General features: G+C 39.5%; 1 protein-coding gene across 15 annotated transcripts in view; it reads left to right on the top strand.

The window, feature by feature from the left end:
- Nucleotides 1-24,748, top strand: part of LMBR1 (limb development membrane protein 1) — a 211,748-nt gene that overhangs the window by 32,167 nt on the left and 154,833 nt on the right. For all 15 annotated transcript variants that reach the window (XM_077997816.1, XM_077997809.1, XM_077997817.1 and 12 more), the window contains exons 2-3: nucleotides 14,125-14,197; nucleotides 17,191-17,230. In XM_077997816.1, coding sequence (XP_077853942.1) covers nucleotides 14,125-14,197; nucleotides 17,191-17,230 — 113 coding nt within the window. The remainder of the gene's footprint in view (nucleotides 1-14,124; nucleotides 14,198-17,190; nucleotides 17,231-24,748) is intronic.

Below are 24,748 nucleotides of genomic sequence, written 5' to 3'. Positions count from 1 at the left end.
GCATTATATGTTTGCTGTTTTTATGTGCAAGTATCTTTAGTTTTTTCTCTCTGTTTTTGGCTTACAATCATGACTTCTTTCTACCCTCTCTCTCCTCACTCCCCAGCCCCCCAACTTTACCATTTCCTTAGGAAACCAGTAGGAAGAGTAATCTGGTGTATAGTTGTCCATTCTTGTTTCTGGGTCTAAAATATTTCACAGCATGTTGTATTAAAGTGTAATATTATTGATGACATTAATGAACTTGAAATTTGCTGTGATAATCTTGAAAAATTGAATATTTACCTTTTGCTAAGGGTCTTAGTGTTTTCTGTGAGGAAGTTGCTTTGCCTTTATTGAAGCACAAGTTGAAAGACACAGGGCAATTTATTATGACACTTTAGCAACTATGAGAAGAGTAGTATCAGCATGTGTATTGTATTCAAATTAATTGTTCTGAAGATAGGGCATTGGTAATTTTGTTTACTTCTCTCTTTTGAAGGGTGTGTTAGTCCATTTTGCGTTGCTGTAAAGGAATGCCTGAGACTGAGTAATTTATAAGGAAAAGATAGTTATTTTGGCACACAGTTCTGCAGGCTCTTTGAGAAGCGTATTGTCAGCATCTGCTTCTGGCGAGGACCTCAGAAAGCTTCCAATCATGACAGAAGGTGAAAGGGGGGTGTCATGGCGAGAGGGAGCAAGAGGGAAGGGAGCAAGAGAGAGAAATGAGGTGCCAAAGTCCTTAACCAGATCCTGTGTGAACTAATAGAGAACTTACTCATCACCAACGGGAGGGCACCAAGCCATTCATGAGAGATCTGCCCCCGTGACCCAAACACTTCCACCAGGACTCACCTCCAACAGTGGGCATCACGTTTCAACATGAAATTTTGAGGGGACACACATCCAAACCATTTCAAAGGGTGATTTGTTGCAGTTACAAACTATGGAAAAATGAACATCTTTATGTATACATCCTTGTGTGGGTATACAAATGTATTTGAAAGGAATGCTTTCAGCGGCAAGCAAAAACATACCCAATGTGTTTTTAATCAAATAGAGGTTTTTCTCATAAAACGTCTGGAGGAATGAAGTATTGTTACATGCTACAACATGGATGAACCTTGAAAACATGATGCTAAGTGAAAGAAGTCAGACACAATAAGGCACATACTGTATGATTTCATTTATATGACATACCCAGAATAGGCAAATCCATAGAAACAGAAAGTAGATTGGTGGTTATGAGAGTCTAAGCAGGGTGGGAGGAGTATAGGACATTGAATTTAATAAACACACTTGTTACTAGCTGTCTTAGTCTGTTTTATGCTACTATAACAGAATACCACAGGCTGGATAATATATAATGAACAGAAATTTATTTGGTGTATGATTCTGGAGGCTGGGAAGCCCAAGATCAAGGGGCTGGCATCTGGCAAGGGCCTTTGTGTTATATCCGATGGTGGAAGGCAGAAGGGCAAGAGACGGTGAGAGTGAGAGAGCAAGAGGGGGCCAGACTTGCTTTTGTAACAAACCTGCGCTCACCATAACTAACCCACTCCTGTGATAACATTAGTCAGTTTATGAGGATAGAATCCTCATGACCTAATCACTTCTTGAGGCCCCATCTCAACACTGTTGCATTGGGAATTAAGTTTCAAATACATGAACTTTGGGAAACACACAAACCATAGCACTAATGCAATCTTATTACTTTTTAAAAGTAGGCTTTATTTTTTAGAGCGATTTTAGGTTCACAGCAAAATTGGGTGAAAGGTAGTGAGATTTTTCCATATATCCGCTGGCTCCACACATGCATAGCCTTGGCCATTATCAGCATCCCCCACCAGAGTGGAAAATTTGCTATAGTTGACGACCCTGTCTTGAACATCATTATGACTTAGATTCCATAGTTTACATTAGTGTTCACTCTTGGTGTTGTATGTTCCATGGGTTTGGAGAATTTTATAAGGACATATATCTAACCTTACAGTATCGTACAGAATAGTTTCACTATTTTTAAAAGTCCTGTAAGCTCTGCTGGTTCATTCCTTCCTCCCCTCAACCCTTGGCAACAACTGATCCTTTCAGTGTCTCCACAGTTTTGTTTTGCCTTTTCTAGAATATAGTTGGAATCATACAAATGTTGCCATTTCAAATTGACTTCTTTCACTTAGCAGCATGCATTTAAGTTTCCTCCACGACTTTTCATTGCTTTGACAGCTCTTTTAATTTTTAACTTTTATTTAGGTTCGGGGGCACATGTACAGGTTTGTTATTATGTTTCACAGGGGTTTGGTGTACAGATTAATTTGTCACCCAGATAGTAAGCATAGTACCCAATTGGTAGTTTTTCCATCCTCTCCCTCCCATCCTCAAGTAGACCCTGGTGTTTCTTGTTCCCTATGTCCATGTGTTCTCAGTATTTAGCCCCCTCTTATAAATGAGAACATGTGTTATTTGGTTTCCTGTTCCTGCGTTAGTTCACTTAGGATAATGGTCTCCAGCTCCAACACCGTCCATGTCGCTGCAAAGGACATGCTCCATTCTTTTTTATGGCTGCATAGTATTCCATGATATATACGTACCACATTTTCTTTATCCATTCTACTGTTGATGGTCATTTAGGTTGATTCCATGTCTTTGCTATTGTGAATAGTGCTCTGAAGAGTATAATGCGTGTATGTGTCTTTTATGGTAGAATGGTTTGTATTCCTTTGGGTCTGTAGCCAGTAATTGGATTGCTGAGTCAAATGGTAGTTCTGTTTTTGTTTTGTTTGCTTTGCTTTGCTTTTCCTTTCCTTTTTTTTTTTTTTGAGGTGGAGTCTTGCTTTGTGACCCAGCTGCAGTCCCATGGTATGATCTTGGCTCACTGCAACCTCCGCCTCCCAGGTTCAAGTGATTCTTGTACTTCAGCTTCCCTGGTAGCTGGGACCACAGGCTCCCGCCACCACGGCCAGCTAATTTTTGTATTTTTAGTAGAGATGGGGTTTCACCATAATCCCAGGTTGTTCTAGAACTCGTTACCTCAAGTGATCCACCCACCTTGGCTTCCCAAAATGCTGGGATTACAGGCATGAGTCACCATGCCCAGCCAGTATTTCTCTTTTAAATGGTTTGAGAAATTGCCACACTGCTTTCCACCGTGACTGAACTAATTGACATTTCCACTAGCCAGTTTATAAGCATTCCCTTTTCTCTGCAGCCTCACTAGCATCTGTTATTTTTTGACTTTCTTATAATAGCCACTCTGACTGGTGTGAGATGATATCTCATTGTGATTTTGATTTGCATTTCTCTAATGATTAATAATGCTGAGCATTTTTCATATGCTTGTTGGCTGCATGTGTGTCTTCTTTTGAAAAGTCTGTTCCTGTCCTGTGCCCACTTTTTAGTGGGATTGCTTTTGTTAGACCTTTGTCAGATGCATAGTTTGCAAATATTTTCTCTTATTCTGTAGGTTGTCATTTACTGTTGATAGTTTCTTTAGTTGTATAGAAGCTGTTTAGTTTAATTAGGTTCCCATTTGTCAATTTTTGTTTTTGTTGCAGTTGCTTTTAGTGTATTTGTCATGAAGTCTTTGTCAGGGCCTGTGTCCAGAATGGTATTTCCTAGGTTTTCTTCCAGATTTCTATAGTTTTAGGTTTTACATTTAAGTCTTTACTCCATCTTGAATTGATTTTGTAGATAGTGTAAGGAAGGGGTCTCGTTTCACTCTTCTGCGTTTTTTTTAAGTGTTGAATGATCTTCTACATTTTAGTTATTCACCTATTGAAGGATATCTTGATTCCTTCCAAGTTTTGGCAGTTGTGAAAAGAGCTGCTATAAACATTCCTGTGCAAGTTCTTGTGTGGATAGTTTTCAACTTTTTTGGGTAAATACCAAATCTAATGGGATTGCTGAATCATACGGTATTTTTAGTTTTGTAAGAAACTGCCAAGTTATCTTCCAAAGTGGCTGTGCCATTTTGCATTCCCACCAGCAATTAATGAGAGTTCTTGTTGCTCCACATCCTCACCAGCATTTGGTGGTGTTAGCATTCTGGATTTTAGTCATTCTAATAGGTGTGTCATCACAGGTGTCTCGTTGTTTTACGTTGTGTTGATGTGGAGTATCTTTTTGTGTGCTGATTTGCCATCTGCGTATCTTCATTCATAAGGTCTTTGGCCATTTTTCAACAGGACTGTTTCCTTGTGGTTGAACTTTCAGAGTTCTTTATATATTTTGCATAGTAGTCCTTTATCAGAGGAGTCTTTTGCAAATATTTTCTCCCAGCCTGTGATTCTCTTTTCATTCCCTTGACAGTATCTGTTGCAGAGCACAAGTTTTAAGTTTTAATAAAGTCCAGCTTATCAATTCTTTCTTTCATGGATCATGCCTTTGGTGCTGTATCTAAAAAGCAATCCCCAAACCCAAGGCCATCTAGATTTTCTCCTTTGTTATCTTCTAGGAGTCTTACAGTTTTGTGTTTTGCATTTAGGTTTGTAATCATCATCCATTTTGAGTTAATTGTTGTGGAGTGTGTAAGGTCTATGTCTAGATTCATTTTCATGCATGTGGATGTCCAGTTGTTTCAGCAGCATTTGTTGAAAAGATGGTCCTTTCTTCATTATATAGCCTTTGCTCCTTTTGTCAAAGATCAGTTGACCGTATTTATGTGGGTCTATTTCTGGGCTGTCTGTTCTGTTGATCTATATTTGTCTATGTTTTTCCATCAATATCATGCTGTCTCGATTATTATAGCCTTATAATGTTTTGAAACTGGGTAATATCAGTCCTCTTTCTTCTTTTTAAAATTGATTTTGTTTATATGTATAATTGTATGTTTATGGGGTATAGTGTGATGTTTCAGTGCATGTATGTGTACATTGTATAATGATCAAAAGGGGGTAGTTAGCATGTCTGTTACCTCAAACTTTTATTATTTCTTTGTGGTGATAACTTTTAAGACATTCTTTTCTAGCTGTCTTGAAATATACAATACATTGTTATTAGCTATAGCCACCCTACTATGTAATAGATGACTTTGTTTTTTTCCTTCAATATCGTGTTGACTGTTCTGGGTCTTGCTTCTCCATGTAAAATTTAGAATCAGTTTGTTGATATCTACAAAATAACTTGCTGAGATTGTAATTGTAATCACACTGAATGTATAGATCAAGTTGGGAAGAACTGACATCTTGACAATATTGAGTCTTTCTGTCCATAAATGTGCAATATCTCTCCACTAATTAAGTTATTTGATTTCTTTCAGAGTTTTGTAGGTTTCTCATACAGATTCTGTACATATTTTGATAGATCTATAGTTAAGTATTTTGCTTTGGTGGAATGCTAATGTAAATGGTGTTTTACATTTATGTATTTATTTACATTAATTTATTTAATTAATGAGACAGGGTCTCACTGTGTTGCCCAGGCTGGAGTGTAGTGGCATGATTATGGCTCACTGCAGCTTTGACCTGGGCTCAAGTGATCCTGAGAATCTGGGACCACAGGTGTATGCCACCATGCCTGACTACTTTTTTTGTTGTTGATTGAGACGGAGTCTCGCTCTGTCACCAGGCGGGAGTGCAGTGATGTGATCTCGGCTCACTGCAACCTCCGACTCCCTCCTTTAAGTGATTCTCCTGCCTCAGCCTCTGTAGTAGCTGGGATTACAGTCATGTGCCACCATGCCCAGCTAATTTTTGTATTTTTAGTAGAGACGGGGTTTCACCATGTTGGCCAGGATGGTCTCAATCTCCTGACCTTGCGATCCACCTGCCTCGGCCTCCCAAAGTGCTGGGATTACAGGCACATGTCCGGCCTGCCTAATTTGTTAAAAAATTTATTTTTTGTAGAGATGGGGTCTCACTATGTTGCCCAGGCTAGTCTCAAATTCCTGGCCTCAAGCAGTCCTCCTGCCTTGACCTCACAAAGTGCTAGGATTATAGGTGTGAACCACTACCCTGGCCTGCTGTTGTATTTTTAATTTCAAATTCCACTTGGTCATTGCTAGTGTATAGGAAAGTGATTGACTTTGACTTTAGTATATTAACCTTGTATCCCGCAACTTTGCTATAGTTGCTTATTAATTCTAGGAGTTTTTTTGTTAATTCATTCAGATTTTCTACACAGGCGATCCTGTCCTTCCTTCAAAATCTGTATACTTTTTTTCTTTTTCTTGTATTTTTTCATTATCTAGGACTCCCAGTACAGTGTTGAAAAAAAGTGGTGAGAAGGAAAATCCTTGCTTTGTTCCTGATCTTAGTGGGAAAGCTTCAAATGTCTTACCAATAAGTATGTTAGCTGTAGGCTTTTTTGTAGGTATTTATTAAGTTGAAGAAGTTCCCTTCTAACATCTTGTTACTTAAAAAAATTGACATTTTTCGTCATTTATTTGGTTTTAGTTTACTTTTTCTTTCGTGGTAAATTTAAGTCTCCTAACTAAAATAGAGGTTTTTAAATCTTTGCATATTTGGCATCTTTGTTTTTTTTTTTTAAAAGACGGGGTCTCTCTCTGTCATCCAGGCTGGAGTGCAATGGCATGAGCAATAGCTGTGCACTGCAGCCTTGAACTCCTGAGCTTGAGGGATATCCTCCTGCCTAAGCCTCCTGAGTAGCTGGAACTACAGGTTCATGCCGGCTCATTTTTTAAAAATTGTAAATTATTTTTGCAGAGACGGGGTCTCTCTGGGTTGCCCCGGGTGTCATTAAGTGGTCACTTTTGGTCTCAAGTGATCTCCTGCTTCAGCCTCTTGAGTAGCTGGGATTATACGCGTGAGCCACTGTTTCTGTTTTTTTTTTTTCCTGAAGATATTTTGGTGCTGTGCTTTTTGGTACGTGAAGATTCATGACAGTTCTTTTCCCATTGTGGTTTACACCACTCTTCCGTAAGTGCCCTACTTTGTCTTACTTCAGACGAATTTAAGAATATTAGTTTTTAACAATGTATATTAAAGGAACTATTCAGTTACTTATGACCGGGTCACTTTTCAAGTGCGTAGCCATTCTTGATCAGCATCAGGACTAAAGCCATGCCGCCTCCCGCTTCCAGGGCTGAACTGCCTTCTTTCTGGGCTAGCTAGGGCAGTAGGACATGCACCCCAGTGGGTGTTTTGCTGTGAGCTCTGAAACAGGGCATGATGGCTGTTCCTTCCCTGACCAGGAGCAAAGCTCATTTCGTTCACAGTTTCACAGTACCATAGGATGCCAGCACAGAGCCCATCCTTTTTTTTTTTTTCCAATCAGGTGTGCTTCACTTTTAGTGGTGAGAAGCTGGAGTGTTTTTCTCCTTTTTTTTTTTGATTAGGAATTTCCTTTCGTCCTGGGCGTAGGGAGAATAGGCATCATTACAGCTTTCTTTTATTTCACTCATCCCTCTGACTCTGTCTCTGGAAGAGACAACTTCCGAGGAGAACCTACTCCTCGTCCTACTTTTGAAACTAGAAACACAGTCTAATCAGTTCTGTGATGTTTGCTTTGGTCTGTTGTAGTTGTATTCGTATTTTCATAGTGTGTAGCTTTTTTTTTTCTTTTTTTTTTTTTGTGAGGCGGAGTCTTACTCTGTCACCCAGGCTGGAGTGCAGCGGCGCGCCCTTGACTCGCTGCAACCTGCATCTCCCGGGTTCAAGCAATTCTCCTGCCTCAGCCTTCTGAGTAGCTGAGATTACAGGTGTGTACCACCATCCTGGCTAAGTTTTGTATTTTTTGTAGAGATGGGGTTTCTCCATGTTGGCCAGGCTGGTCTTGAACTTTTGACCTCAGGTGATCCGCCTACCTTGGCCTCCCAAAGTACTGGGATTACTGGTGTGAGCCACCATGCCTGGCCCCAGTGTGTAACTTTTATTTCAATAATAATACTTACATCTGTTTTTAAATTATTAGCCTTACTTCTACTCTTAAATGAATTATTTTCCATTAGTCTTATCCTATGCATTTTGGTTACTTGATTTCCTTTTCTCCATTTTCATGCTTTCTTATCTTCTACTTCTGCACTAACACCCTGGATCTTTTCTTTCTTCTTCTTTTTTTTTTTTCTTTTTGAGACAGCGTCTTGCTCTGTCGCCCAGGCTGGAGTGCAGTGGCCCCATCTTGGCTCACGGCAACCTCCACCTCCCAGGTTCAAGCTGTTCTCGTGCCTCAGCCTCCTGAGTAGCTGGGATTACAGGCGTCCACCACCACACCTGGCTAATTTTTGTGTTTCCAGGTTTTGCCATGTTGGCCAGGCTGGTGTTGAACTCCTAACCTCAAGTAATCCAACTGCCTTGGCCTCCCAAAGTGCTGGGATTACAGACCTGAGCCACTGCACCCGTCCTTCCCTGGATTTTATGAAACGATTGTGTTTCACCTTTAAACATAATTTTTTAAAAATTCAGAAACATCCTTTGATCAAAACCTTCTATTCTTCCAGCTTCCTTGGTCAAGTACTTTTGTTGCAGCTACTTCTCTGCCATGAACATTAGCTTATTGAGGTCTTTGCTTCTCCTGTCTGTCAGCCTACCCTTAGTTTCATTTTTCTCCTAATCTACTTTGGTATCATGGCCAGTCATTTCACTCACTCTTGCTAATACCCTAAACCAGTGCTTCTCACACTGTGGTCAGGGGCTTCCTTGGGATTGATGTTGAAACCGTGGGAGTAGTTGATGTTACCTGTGAAGAGCTTGTGGAATAAGAATAGACGAGTGCTCAGCCCAGAAATTATAGAGAAGATTGTTTAAAGGCTGGCAGGAAAAGGGAAGCTTGTGAGGGAGCTTGGGAGAACAACAGAGAGGGAGGAAGACTGCTGACAGAAGTTGCTGCATAGAGCTCAGCAAAAATCATGAAGTGTAATTTTCCTGTTAGGTTTGCTGACCACTTTGAGTTGGTCGATGAGTGTGAAGTTTGATGAGTGACTGGAAGAGGAAGTGAGTGGTTTAAAGGTAGAAGTCTGCAAGTACAGGCTATTATTTTGAAGCGCTTGGCTGGAAAGGGGAGGAGAGAGGCTAGGATATCTGTTAGAATCATCAAGCTTCTAATATTTCTTGGGGACTCTACCTGCATCTGCCTCAGCATCTAGGAATCTGGCTCTCATGTTTTACGGCATCACCGGACTGCCAGCACTGCTGCGGGTTTTAGCTTGGACTTGCCTGGAACTTTAAAGGCCATTTAATCTTACCTTGCCTCTCATTTCTGTTATATTTGCTCCATTTATTCTCCCATGTGATTTACATACTCCTTCTCTCCTCACTCTCCGTATGTATCTGATTTGATGAACTTGTTTCTGTTGCACTGAGGAAATAGAAGCCATCAAAAAAGTAGTCAATGTCTTTCTGCCTTCGCCACACGTAACTACCTGCAACTGAACTCAAATATTCTGTCTCCTCCTTGTTCTCCTCCTTTTTATTATGGATAAATTTTATATCACTCCTACAACTTGAGCACGTAACTTCAGCAATTATTTCTTTTTTCTCTTGCATCAATAATTTTTCTCTCTACTGGATTATTCATATAATCGTTTGTAATGCTTTTTCTTTTTTTAAAAAAACCCTTGACTTCACATTCCCTTCACATTTTCTTTGCTCCTCTTTATAATCGAACTCTTGGAAAGTTCTGTGTACTTGCATTTCTGTTTCCAATTATTCTTCTTTCTTAATCTACTTCAGGGTTTTACCTCCACTACTCTATCAAATATCAACTCTTGTCAAGGTCGCCAGTGACCTCCATGGTGCTAAATCCAGCTGTCAATTCTCAGTCCTCATCTTTCTTGGCCTGTCAGCAGCATTTGACACTGTTGATAATTCCATTTTCCTAAATAAACTTGCTTCATGTGGCTTTCAAGCCATCTAGTCTCTTGGTTTGCCTCCTCCCTCGCCGACTGCTGCTTCTCAGTCAGCGTTTGTGAATCCTTCTGTCGAGCTGATTCTAAAGATTTGAGAGCTCTAGATCTCTATTCTCAGACTTCTCTTCTCTGGCTATCCTTACTCCCTGGGATGGAAATCTCATCTAGTCTCAGGACTTCAAATATCATCTGCTGATGATTCTAAGGTTTTAAAAAATTTATGGCCTGGCCCTTTCTTCTGAATGTACAGATTTTTATCCAACTGCCCATCCAACCTCTTGACCTGAGTGAATTATATGTATGTCAGATTCAACAGTGTAAGCTATACATAAATTTCCCTCAAAACTACTCCTCTTGTAATCTTTCCCGAGTGCTGAAATGGCAACTCTGTCTCTCCAGTTTCTCAGGCAAAGAATCTTGTATTTATTCTAGCAAATCTTATCACATCTGCTTTCAAAACATACCCAGAACTCCATCTCTTCTGAGCACCTCCTTGCGCAGGTCCGAGTGGCTGCTCTCGGCTTCCTGCAGTTCTCTGTTGTCTGCTCTCATTGCCTCTGTCCTGGCCCCTTTCCAGTTTATTTTCTGTGTAGCACTTAGAGGAAGCCTTTTGCACTGTGTCAGATCCTATCACCCTCCACTCAGAATCCTACAATGGAATTCTATCTCGCTCAGGGTAAAAACCGACACAGTACCTGAGTCTTGCATGACCCGAATAGTGGGCTCCCATTATTCTCTGACCTTGTCTCTCACTTCTGCCCCCTCATTGTTTGAGCACACCGGAGCCATTATTGCCTCTGATCCTTGGCACTACTGTTCTGTCTGCCTCAAATCCTCCCCCCTTCCTCTAGATTTCTGCATGTCTTGGCCCCTCTTGTCCCACAACTCTTTCCTCAGATGTCACCTTATTAGTGAGACATGTCCCCACCCCTGCTGGCACTTCCTGTTCCTCTAAAGTTGCATAATTGTCATCTGACACACTTTATATGTATTTATTGTCTTTTTCTAGCAGTGTACTGTAAACTCCATGAGGGCTACAATTTTGCTCACTGCTATGTCCCAGTTCCTAGAAGAATCCCTGGTATACAGCAAACCCACAGTAAATAATTGTTGAGTGAATGAATTTAAATCAGCCTCTGTCCTACATTTTTAATTCCCTTAGTCATCTAATATCTCTGACTTTAATCTCATAATTCACTGTGTTTCTGTCTTCTTTCCATTGCTCTTTTAGCCTTACTCAGACTTCCATTCCATTGTAAAAATTTCCTCCTTATTCTCAACTTCTTAGAAGACCCCCTCCATTTACATTTCTTCACCAAGAACTGGTTTTCCTCTTGGCCCATCTTCTACACTCCAACTAATTTTGGGAGAAGATAGCGATGCTGTTAACATTTTCTTGTCTAGTCAGTTTTCCCAACAGGTCATTGGCTTCCAGTGGCAGGGGATCTTTGATGCCTGTTGGTCCTTTTGGTTGCTGTCAGTATTGTCTTCTGTTCCTCTCCCTTGTGTATTGAGAGAGCTTTGGCACACAGCTAGTAGTCTTCTTCATTCTCAGTTTGTCGTTCATGCATGATGATGTGCAGGGAATGTCTACTGTCCTGGTCCAAAGTTGTTCTCAGTCGTATGGCCACCAGTACTTCTTCAGAAATCCATGAATGGATATTCTGTAGACTTTATCATCACTCAGAGTGGTTTCATTTGAGAGTCTTCAGTTTTTTTTCCATGTTCCACAACAAGCTGTGGCAGACCTTTATTTCTAGCACACTTGGTCTTTGACTGTAACGAGATCTCCTGTTCCTTGACCCATCCTTTTTTTCAGTCTGTCACTCCCCAGATCTGATAGAAATTCAATTGAAATTAAACAATTAACCTGATTAAAAAATGGGCGGCCGGACACCGTGGCTCATGCCTGTAATCCCAGCACTTTAGGAGGCTGCTGCAGGCAGATCACCTGTGGTCAGGAGTTCGAGACCAGCCTGGTGAAACCCTGTCTCTGCTAAAAATACAAAATTAGCCAGGCGTGGTGGTGTGAGCCCGTAATCCCAGCTACTTGGGAGGCTGAGGCAGAAGAATCACTTGAACCTGGAGGTGGAGGTTGCGGTGAGCCAAGATCGCACCATTGCACTCCAGCCTGAACAACAAGAGTGAAACTCCATCAAAAAAAAAAAAAAAAAAAAAAAAAAGGCAAAGGACTGGAATAGATAGTTCCCAAAAGAAGACATACAGATGGCCAACAGGTATATGAAAATGTGTTCAACGTCACTAATCATCAGGGACTTACAAATCAAAACCACCATGAGCTAATCGCCTCATATCTGTTAGAGTGGCTGTAATCAAAAACCCAAAAGATAACAAGGGTTGATGAAGATGTGGCGAGAAGGGAACCCTTGTACATTGTTGGTGGGAATGTAAATTAGTATGGCCATTATAAAAAACAGTGTGGAGGTTCCTCAAAAAATAAAAAATAGAGCTGCCGTATGACCCAGCAGTACTTCTCCTGGGTATATTTCCAAAAGAAATGAAATCAATGTGTTGAAGAGATACTTGCCCTCTCATGTTCATGACAGCACTATACAATAGTGAAGTTCTTGAATCAACTTAAGTGTCTGCCAACAGATGAGTGGATCAAGAAAATGTAGTGTATTCAAGGGAATACTATTCAGCTGTAAAAAAGAAAGAATCTTGTCATTTGCAGCAACGTGGATGAACCTGGAAGACATTATGTTAAGTAAAATAAGGCAGACACAGAAAGACAAATACTGCATGATCTCACTTATATGTGAAATTTAAAAATGTTGAACTTTTGGAAACAGTGAGTAGAATGATGGTTGTCAGGGACTAGGGGTTGGGGGCTTGGGGAGATATTGGTCAAAGGGTACAAAATTTCAGTTAGGTAGGAGGAATAAGTTTAAATCTATTGTATAACATGAAAACTATAATAAATAACAATGTATTGTATTTTGAAAATCACTAAGTAGATTTTAAGTGTTCTCATCACAAAAAATTATAAATATTTGAGGTAATGAGTATGCTGATTAGCTTGATTGAGCTATTCCACAATGTATCTTATTTTAAAACATTTTGTACACAGTAAATATGTATAACTTTTATTTGTCAATTAAAAAAGCAAAATTAGGCTGGTTGCAGTGGCCCACGCCTATAGTCCCAGCACTTTAGGAGGCTGAGGCGGGCAGATCACTTGAGGTCAGGAGTTTGAGACCAGCCTGGCCAACATGGCAAAACCCCGTCTTTGCCAACAAATACAAAAATTAGCCAGGCATGGTGTCACACACCTGTATTCCCAGCTACTTGGCAGGCTGAGATGGGAGAATCGCTTGAATCTGGGAGGGGGAGGTTGCAGTGAGCCAATATTGTGCCACTGTACTCCTGCCTGAGCAGAGTGAGACCCTGTCTCAGAGGGAAAAAAAAAAAAGCAAAATTAAAAATACAGAATTTAATACTATCTTAAAGAAATCTCTTCTTCAACTGCCTTTTGTTTTGATATGGGGTATACTTATTGAATAATTATTTCCCACCCCCATTGATTTGTGATTCCATTTGTATGTTAAACATTTATATAGTGGAATTTGTTTAATGTATCTGTCAGTGTTTGGTGCCAGCACCTTCTTTAAATGAATTGAAGCTTTTGATAATGTTTTAATATTTCGTAGTGTTAGTAGTTTCTAATTGACTTTATTTTTCAGAATTATCAGTGGCGATGGTCTGGTTCTTCACACTTCCACATGATTTTGAAAAATATTTGATCAAGATCAAGTTACGGAAAGAAAAGTCTCCATTGGGCTTTTTTTGTTTGTTTGTTTTTAATGGTATTAAACAGGACTAATTGACTAGTTCATATAAATTAATATTTTATTAAAACTTTTTTTTTTTTTTTGGAGATGGAGTCTCACTCTTGTTGTCCAGGCTGGAGTGCAATGGCGTGATCTGGGTTCATTGCAACCTTCGCCTCCCGGGTTCAAGCGATTCTCCTGCCTCAGCATCTCAAGTAGCTGGGATTGCAGGTGCCCACCACCATGCCCTGCTAATTTTTTTTTTTTTTTGTATTTTTTAGTAGAGACAGGGTTTCACCATGTTGGCCAGGCTGGTCTGAAACTCCTGACCTCAGATGATCCACCTGCCTTGGCCTCCCAAAGTGCTGGGGTTACAGGTGTGAGCCACCACGCCCAGCCTATGTTTTATTAAAACTTTAATGAGTAAAATGTCCAACATTTTAACTTTTTAGTAGTTTAAATCCTTTTTTCCTGTAAATATCACAGATATATCTTCTAGTATTTAAAAAAGATATGCAAAAAAGTAAATGATCCGTTAACTTTGTTTTGTTTCAGATATGTTTCCTTCTTTTTGCCATTCTCTACGTCGTTTCCTACTTCATCATCACAAGATACAAGAGAAAATCAGGTAAGTGGAAACATTTCAATTAAAACCTTTGTTAGAATGCCAAATGGTCTAGGCATGGTATATGGGATATATTAGTACACTTCAGTGTCATAGTGCATTGAATATGCCGGTGATTGAAGTAAGCAGTTGTCTGGTACTAAGAGACCTAAAAATAACCTCCAGGGAATTTGACTACTCTTAGAGTCATCCTCTTAGACCAGAGTCCTTGTTTATCACAATTCTTATGTCCAACTAAGAATAGTGCTAGGCTATTTAGTGTCTGGGAAATTCCAGAGTTTATAAGGATATTTGGTTCCTTGTGAGCGGCTCTGACTTTGAATGTTTAACTCATCCACACCCCATACCTTTGCTGGCTACTAGAGCATGTGGTAGATATTTAGAGTCTCCATAATACCATTTAGTATCCAATTACCGGCATCTTGTATTATCCTTTTATTCTTTCACATATATCCTTATCCAGCCAGAGGGACTACCATATCTTTACTCTTTTTAATGAACTTTGTGCTCATTAATTCAGACTTTTTAGGTCAGGGTTTTATAAGTACCTAAGCAATTTCCTTACTATTTTTTGTTCAATCTCAGCTGTTTTCTGAAAATCACAGGATATCTGCTTGTGATGTTGGGCTAATAGTAGGTGCTGTATGAATACTTAATGATTTCTTAATATTATGCTATCAGTTTAAACTTGTGGGACTTTTGAGAGAAATAGGTTCTAGTGCCTGCTCTAGTGCATTACTTTAGTACTGTTACTTGGCTCTGTGACTGCACTTGAAGTACTCCATGGATTCTATAATCTCTAAAATTTTTGAAGATACAGATTCAAAATAGTATCGTAGTTATAAAAAAAATTCATTGGCATGGTTTCATGGACTGTAGACACAGAAGGAGGGAGAGAGAAAGAATGACTGTATATAATTGCATCTTTCTAAGTGAAATTAGAGGTTGGTGAGTGGGAAAATTGGAGATTTATTAGATCATTTTTAGAGTAATGCAGGAGTGGTGGGAGAGTGATGAGGACCCTGGCCTTAGTTGGTAGTGTGCTGGAAATAGAAGTGAAATGAATGTGGAGATATTAACACATTCTTTAAGACTTGATTTTTTTTTTTTTTTGCGATGGAGTCTCACTCTGTTGCCCAGGCTGGAGTGCAGTGGCGTGATCTCGGCTCACTGTAACCTCCACCTTCCAGGTGCAAGTGATTCTCCTGCCTCAGCCTCCCTAGTAGCTGGGATTACAGGCGTGCACTACCACGCCCAGCTAATTTTTGTATTTTTAGTAGAGACAGGGTTTCAATATGTTGTCCAGGCTGGTCTCGAACTTCTGACCTCAGGTGATCTGCCTGCCTTGGCCTCCCAAGGTGCTGGGATTATAGGCATGAGCCACTGCACCTGGCCAAGATTTGATGATTAATTGGATGTGAGCACAACAGTATATAAAAATTAATTGTGACTATATTCTTTTGTGGTCCCTTTGGTTATAAAAGTTCTTTTGGGAATCTTAGAATTAAGAATGGAGGTGGACTAACAGAATGTCCCAAATATACCCTTGATACTGAAGCAGGTGGGTACTCAGAATTCCAGAGACCTGAGCAGAGAGTCTTGGAGGACCTTAGGCATATAAGAAGGAGAGACCAGGAGGGTTTGTGGTATTTTTTTTTGTTTGTTTGTTTTGAGATGGAGTCTGGCTCTGTCGCCAGGCTGGAGTACAGTGGCGTGATCTCGGCTCACTGCAACCTCCGCTTCCTGGGTTTAGGTGATTCTCCTGCCTCAGCCTCCCGAGTAGCTGGGATTACAGGTGCCCACCACCACACTGGCTAAGTTTTGTATTTTTCGTAGAGGTGGGGTTTCACCATGTTGCCCAGGATGGTCTCCATCTCTTTACCTCGTGATCCGCCTGCCTCTGCCTCCCAAAGTGCTGGGATTACAGGCATGAGCCACTGTGCTCAGCCTGTGGTATTCTTACAATTGGGCAATCTCTTTAGCTTATAAGTTTATGTGGGAGGACAAAAGAGATTGCTGACAGGCATGAGCAAGGAGGAGAGTAGCAGAGTGAAGGCCATCGGCTACTTAAAAAAGATCAAGCAGACTTTATATATATATAATTTCAAATGTATTTCAGTATATTTAATATATTTATATATAATTACATATATTTTTATTATACATTATATATAATTTTTATTTTAAAATATATGTATATATACACATATACACACAATTTTTTTTTTGAGATAGGATCTCCTTCTGTCCCCTAGGCCAGAAAGCAATGGGGCAATCATGGCTGACTGTAGCCTCGACCTCCTGGGCTCAAGTGATTCTCCAACCTCAGCCTCCTGAGTATCCTGGACTACAGGCATATGCCACCATGCCTAGTTAATTTTTAAATTTTTTTTGTAAAGATGGAGTCTCCCTATGTTGCTTAAGGTAGTCTTGAATTCCTGGGCTCAAGAGATCTGCCCACCTCAGCTTCCCAAAGTGTTGGGATTACAGGCGTGAGCCATTGTGCTCAGCCAATTTCTGTTTGTAACAATAATTATGAGTTACTGAGGCAGTAGTATCCAAGTTATTTAGGATGGTCCAGGAGATTCCTTGTTACTATTATTAATGACAAATGCAAATTATGGAAAATTAGATGAGTTCTATGTTTCTGAATTTTAATTTTATAGTAATTTTTGTTGGCTGTTAACCAGAAAATTTTATTTATTAGCAGTTTCACTTAACATTGTATAACAATTTACTTTGTAGTGGTCCTAAGGTTCTACTAAGTTTTATTTTCTTGAGCAAATTTTAATTTACATATGGTGGTTTTATTAACAGGATTTTGTTAATCAAAACATCCCATTTTCTATATACCATACTGCTGGATTTAATAAGATTTAAATTTAGATCTATGCTGAATCAATAATTGCCTTTTGTTTATATTGTGTTTATAGTTTTAATAATGAAACATTTTGTTAGAAGATAAAGGAATATTAATACATTAAATGTTTTTGCAGATGAACAGGAAGATGAAGATGCCATCGTCAACAGGATTTCGTATGTATTTTAAAGCTCAATTGTTCTGTTTCTGATTCTGAAGTCATCAATTCTCAAAATCCAATTCTAATTTTTGGACAGAAGTATGGAAAATATTCACCCAGCACATTACAATAGCTTTATCATATAAATTTTAGAAAGCACGCGTAAGCAAATATGCGTGGATAATTTAGCACTGATTGTCTCCTATTGAAATTTGCATATTTAAGGAGCTGACAGATTTTATCTTCAGGGGATTAAATGAGGAAATGGCCTTAATTTAATTGCCTGGTCATAAGAAAGAAGACTCTTGGCTGTCTGCACATTCTGCTGAGAAGACTGTGATGTTCTTGAACCAGGCAGCAGACGTCTCGGGTTAACTGAGCCTGTCTGCCGTGAGCAGGAAGGTGGACCCAGACTGTCTTGTAGGTTCCTTATGTACACCAGTGAGATATGATAGGGAGGCCTTGTACTTTTATTGAAGTATCAATAAATTTTATTGTTACTTTTATTGAAGTATCAAACTCAATGGAAAGCAGCGAATTCCTTTCTGTTAGTTTTTGCTTAAGTGTGAAATTGCACAGATGTGCCTGTGTAGGAAAGTTCTGTATTCCAGGATTTTTTTATTGATACATTAACATTCTTTTGAAATTTCAAGTTTATAGAAAAGGTGGAAGTAGAAGAAAAAGTTTTTTTACTCCAACTGTTTAGAAGTTGCTCATCTGATGCTTCATTTCCTCAGGATACTTCTATGTATAATTCCTCTAAACAGTGCATTCTACCTAGGTATCAAAATGGTGAAGTTAGCATAGACAGCAGTACCATTCATACTCCATTCAGACTTACTAGTTATCCCAATAATATCCTTTCTGTGGTGAAAGGATCCAGTTCAGAATCACACACTGCATTTGGGTGTCGTGTCCTTTAGTCTCCTTCAGATTGAAACACTTCTTCAGTATTTCCTTGACTTTCCTGACCTTGATATTTTTGAAGATTATTAGGTAGTTATTTGGTTTTGTCTGATCTTTCTTCATAATTAGTATCAGATTATGCATCCTTTGCTTAGGAGGATGAGGAATTAAGAAAAGGGGAAGAGGAAGAGAAAGATTCTATGTGCTTTCACATACTTGTACATACATAGAGATAAATGCTTCTCCATACAATGGAATAGTATTCAGCCATAAAAGAAATGAAGTACTGATATGTGCTGCAATGTGGATGGACCATAGTAAGTGAACAAAGCCAGACACAAAAGGCCACATAGTGTACAATTCCATCTATAAGAAATGTCCAGAGTAGATAAAAGCAGATTGATGATTGCAAGGGGCTGAGGGAGAGGAGAATGGGGAGCAGCTACTTCATAGGTTTGGCATTTTATTTTGGGGTGATGAACATGAAAGAAAGAGGTGATCGTGCAACATTGTGAATGAACTGCACACACCTGAATTGTTCACCTTAAAATGGTAAGTTTTTGTAATGTGAATTTCACCTCAGTAAAGAAATTAATAACTCCCAGCTAGTAAATGACTTGACCCGGCCTGATTTGTTTCATAACTGAAAAATGAATATAAATGGATTGTGATTTACTAGATTTGGTAATTTATTTTAAATGACATAGGGAAGCTAGATAAGAAACAAAAATAGCTGTAACTTTATGCTGAAAATTCTTTCTTTGTCGCTTTAAAACCTAGGCCCAAAAGTTGATGTTGTAAATTTACAGAATTAGGGGTTTTAGTTTTATTCCTGGCCCTGTGACATTTGTGAAAATTAAGTGAATAATTTTTTTCCTCTGTATAAATTAGTGCTCCTTTAAAAATTCACTTCACTCACCTCACAAAAGCTACAACGAATAAGAGACTGAATAAAAGGTAGATATTCTCTCCATGTGAAACCCTCTAGGTGTGAAGGGCAAGTGAGATACGTACCTTTCTCCTCTCCATTCGGTCTGGTGCCACCTGTGGTGGTACATCCACTTCAGCGTACTTGTAGATCCATAATTTATCAATGGAAAAGAACACAGCACTTTGTCTTTTACCCCTAAAAGTACGTTGAATGACAATAGGGTGATGTGCTGTTTCCTTACGGTAGATGCCCAGGAGCATCTTTATCTGCTGTTGGGGCAGCTGGCACAACATGTGCAAGGGGTTTGGGTTCTCCGAGTCACAGGTGGTTTCCATATCCTGGGGATGCATACAGAAATCCTCCTCCTGAAGGTCAGTGGGTTCGTATAAAGTGGTGATACAGTTAGGGGAGGGCATGGGGAAGAGGGTCACCTGAGAGGAGGAGTCTGACCTAGTCTCCCCTGTCTTTCTTCCCTACCCCTGTTGATCTCTTTGTCTTTTGCTGTGGTAGAATGAGTGAGAACTGATGAGTTAGGGTGACGTGGGTTCAAATTCTGGACCCATGATTAACTTGAGTCCAGAAGAGATTGAGAAATATTCACTTTCGGCCGGGCGCGGTGGCTCAAGCCTGTAATCCCAGCACTTTGGGAGGCCGAGACGGGCGGATCACGAGGTCAGGAGATCAAGATCATCCTGGCTAACATGGTGAAACTCCGTCTCTACTAAAAAATACAAAAACCTAGCTGGGAAAGGTGGCGGCGCCTGTAGTCCCAGCTACTCGGGAGGCTGAGGCAGGAGAATGGCGTGAACCCGGGAGGCGGAGCTTGCAGTGAGCTGAGATCCGGCCACTGCACTCCAGCCCGGGCGACAGAGCGAGACTCTGTCTCAAAAAAAAAAAAAAAAACAAACAAAAAAAGAAATATTCACTTTCTGTGTATGTAAAACAGAGTTCCCACCTACTTTGGAGTGCTGTTGTGTGGATTAAATAACATTTGCCAAAAAACAAGACAAAACAAAAAAACCTAACTAGGGTAGGGTGGTTGATGCACAATAGGTGTGAAATTAATGTTTCCTCCACCTAAAGGCTTTTGACCTGTTTTGTCTGCTTAGAATTCTTTTTTTTTTTTTTTTTTTTGAGAGGGAGTTTCACTCTTGTTGCCTAAGCTGGAGTGTGCAGTGGCACAGTCTCAGCTCACTGCAACCTCTGTCTCCTGGATTCAAGCGATTCTCGTGCCTCAGCAGCCTCCCGAGTAGCTGGGATTACAGGTGCCTGCCACCACGCCCAGCTAATTTTTGTATTTTTAGTAGAGATGGAGTTTCATTATGTTGGTCAGGCTGGTCTCGAACTCCTGACCTCAAGTGATCCACCCACTTCAGCCTCCCAAAGTGCTGGGATTACAGGCGTGAGCCACCGCGCCCGGCCTGCTTAGAATTCTTTTCTGTCAGATATCCCACTGAATTCACTCTTACTTTCTTCAGTTTTGTTTTGCTTTATGTTTTTCCCTAAGTCTCAACTTTTCAGTGAGGCCTTCCCTAAGTGCCACACTTAATATTGATGTCCTCCTCCCCATTTCCAGTCCTCCTTACTGTTTTCCTGTAGCACTTATCTTTAGTATATTATGCAATTACATATTTAATGTTTTATTGTTTATTGCCTGACTCTTTCCAGTCCAGGATAAGCCCTCCTTGGGCAAGAATGTTCGCTTGTGTTCCTTCACTGTTCTCAGGTGCCTAGCACAGTGCTGGTACAGGGGAGCAGGCACTCTGCAAATACTTGTCTAGTGAGGGAGCCTCACCTGAAAGACCCCCTGAGGTAGAATCTCCGAGATGGGCTTTAACAAAAGCTCCATGGGTGATCCTGATAGTGCTACTGCTTAAGAACCACTGGTTTAGAGTGACGTATTAGAAAGCCTAGTTCATGCAGCAAATGTTTATTGATTAGCTGAGATGAAGACTTAAGATTGAATGCTGGTATGCCAACATTTCACAGATGAATGTAAAATGTCACTCAATTTGTTACTTTTCTGTTGCCCAGAGAATCAGACCTCTTGATGATACTTGGGAGGGTGTGAGCAAAATGTGAAATACGAAACTTTCTTTGTCATCAACACTGTATACATCTTATTGAATAATTTTGAATGATTTAAATTCAACCATAATGAAGTCTTGTTTCCACATGTACTTCCTGATTAGATATTATCAACCTGTTAAACTTTAAGATGTAAAGTGGCAGGTTTTGGTTATGATTAGTTTTTTTAAATTAAAAATATATTTTGAAATATTAACCCATGAAATACATTTTTATGATAACCTGTATTTTGCAGTGGAGTTTTAAAAATGTGAGGTCTTTCATTTTATTGGTAACTACAAATAAATAAAAAAGCATTTATTTTTTGTGTAAAAAAATTGAGTGTCACATTGAGTCTGAGATTGAAAAATGAGGAAGAGGGAATATTGTAGAAGTTGGGGGAAGAGTTTCAAGAAGGAAGTAGTGCTTATCAATTTGAAATGTCATAGAAGGTCGTATTCAGATTGCAATTAAAAGGTATCTGATGGATTTGACCACAAGGAGCGCCTTTTTAGAACTGGGTGAGGAGCAGAAGTCCTACTGCAGTGGGCTAATAAAGAAGTTGAGGATCAAGAATGAGTTCTGCTTCAGAAGCATTTTGAAAGAGCAGAAGCACCTGAGGATATTTATTTTTGGCTGGTCAGCAGCTAGAGGGAGGATGACTAACCGGTGAAGCAAGGCCCCTGGAGACGGCAGAGGTAGAGATCGGCACAGGTGAGCAGGAGGTTGACAGATAGGAGAATAATTGTGTCCGTTGGTAGCTTTATCAGGTGGTAAGTATGAAGGGATCGTACCCCTTTTTTCACTCTGAAACAGGAGATTCAGTCATTTTCTGGCAATGAGGAGCAGCAGGGCCATGGTAGAAAGCTTAGGAAGAGCCTGATTGTGTTAGTCTGTTTTGTGTTGCTATAAAGGAACACTTGAAACTGGGTAGTTTATAAAGAAAGATTTATTTGGCTCACAGTTCTGCAGGAGGTACAAGCATGACAGTACCATCTGCATGGCTTCTGGTGAGGCCTCAGGAAGCGTTTACTCAGGGTGGGAGGTGAAGGGAGATCAAGATTGAAGAGGAGATGCCAGGTTCCTTTAAACAACCAACTCTCTTGTGAACTAACAGAATGAGAACTCACTCATTACTGTAGGGTCTGCTCCTATGATCCAATACCTCCCATGAGGCCCCAGCTCCAACACTGGGGATCACATTTCAGCATGAGATTTAGAGGGGACAGATATCCAAACCATATCACTGTTAGGAACAACACTCAAAATCCTAAGGAAATTGAACACTCAAAGGATTCTTAGCAGAGCAGTTTTATTTCTGTGCAGAGGGGTGCCTCCTTGGCCAGTCGCCATGAGAGCACACCTGAACAAAGGGGCACGAGATCTTTTATTCCTGACGCAAGTCCTGCCCTGTACCCTTTCCCCATTGGCTGGGGTCGGATTGTACAGTCTAATCCTGGTTGGCTAAACATTTGATTTTTTTTTAGATAAGGTGGGCACATAAAAGAAAGTGGAGAGGAAAGGGGAAGGGGTGTCTAATGAGCTAGAAAGTTAGTCCTCTTTCCAAATAAGGAAAGGAATGTCAGCTGGTACTGATAACGCCTGGTACTGTGGCATGCCTGGACATCTAACAAAGGCAAGAAGGAAAAAAAGGTGGAAAAGGGAAAAGGGGGGGGAGTACTATGAATTAAAGAATAAAAGATTGATCAAGTTATTTGAAGAGAAACCTCATCATATCCCATATCCCTGATGATGGGGGTTAAGAATAGGAGATGAGAGACTCATAATCCGAGGATCCTGATCCTTGTTTACTAACTCAAAGTATATGAAAGCGTTGTGGAGTGTTAAAGTGATTTAAGGTGGTTTTATTGTTTTAATTCATCATCATCTTGCAAAGACACTTCACAATATCTATAGATAGGGCTTTTTTATTTTTACACTAGTTATATTCAGGGACTAGTTATATTCAGCATCTGAGTGCATGCCTTCATCACCTTATTTTATTTAGACAAAGGTTTATTTTATTCTCTTCCCGGTTGGATTAAGGAGATAGTTACAAATGTCAGATATTTGTGGAAACACTTGTCTTATTACTACCACAATTAGAAAAGATGCATTACTCTGAAGATGTAATTTTTAAAAATAATGCTCCATTTCAGAAGGTGAAGTTGAGGAATGCTTCACAGGGCAAATGATGTTTGGGATCTGTCTTGAAATTCATGTATGAGTTTGCCATGCAACTTAGAGGGTATTCTAGGGAGTGAGTAGACTGTGCAGAGGGGCAAGGAGTCCTGAAAATCTATTTCTTGTTTGGGCTATGAAGGAGTTAGGTAAGTCTAAGTGTATGTCAAAATGGGACATGGTGAGAGAAGAGCCTGGAAAATTATGTTGGGATAGCCGTGCGGGACATGGAATGGTGAGATTTTGGATTTGATCTCAATTTTATTACGGGAAGGAATGATAGCTATCGGGATAGCTTCCTCCCGTGACTGGAGAAGCTTGCTGGAGACCGCTTGCTGGCTTGTTGCTGCCAGAGTTGGCTGTGGACCCTGAGACAGCACTTGTCTGAGGGCTTTTCCCAGGAAACACAGTGTCTATTCAGCAAAACGAATTTACAGAAATTCTATATCTGATTTCAGTTGTATTTTTGGTATGTATCATATGGTCTACATTTAAACATTTATCATTGATTTACTGAACCAACGAATCCTGGTTATTTTTGGCTTTTAAGTAGGAATACACTTCTGTTGGTTGCCACAAGATGGCATTGGCCTCAAAGTTTCTCTGTTAGATGTGTTTTTGGGTATTTAGTATTTTTTTTTCCTGCTTTTTAAAAATATTTTCTTACATTTATTTTTACTTTCTTCCAATATTAACTTTAATAGAACTTTAATATCCATTCTATCTCTAATATTGGTGAAGTTCTTTTTTCCTTTGCCAATTTATTCTTGTAAAATCTTTTAAAAAGTTAGGTGTTTGTTGTAAAAAATAAGTGTTTCAGAAATGTATAACTGCGAAGGTGAAAGCCCCTTATAATCCCTCCTTTCTATGGGATTGTTACATATTATGCTGGATTTCTTTTGTACCTCTGTATAAATACGAATTTGTTGGGGGGAGAGCATGTTTTACATTTATTGTTCATGCTTTTCTTCATTTTTTTGGTTGACTTATTTTAGATATTGTTCCATATTAGTACCTATTGAAGCTATCTTATTTTTTTAAATGACAAAGTAGTGCTTTAAATATGAATAGTATAATATTGTTTAATAGTTTCCTGTTGTGTATTACTATAATTTATTTAATCTTTACCCATTAAAGAGATGTCAGGCTTTCTAAGTTTTTTCCCCCTCTAAAATAAACATTTTAAATTAAATTTTTTTATACTGCTTTCACAGTAATTTTTTCACCTCAGTTGTTGCATTGCTGTTAGCATATGTTGTCAAAGTTGTTAAATGCAATTGTGAAATAAATACTTATATTTCAAAGAGGAATGAACTATAATTTTTTCTTTGTAAAATATGTGAAGTACTGTGTCTTCAGTGTATGTTTGTCTTTTAGGTACTACTTGCTAGACTTACTGATATTTTCATAGAGTAAGGAGTTTTAGAGTTTATCTAGTTTAACTTCTAG

Source organism: Macaca mulatta, chromosome 3 (assembly GCF_049350105.2).
Source record: "Macaca mulatta isolate MMU2019108-1 chromosome 3, T2T-MMU8v2.0, whole genome shotgun sequence".
In the NCBI taxonomy this organism is placed as follows: Eukaryota; Metazoa; Chordata; class Mammalia; order Primates; family Cercopithecidae; genus Macaca; species Macaca mulatta.
This window is presented reverse-complemented; position numbering and strand designations above follow the sequence as displayed.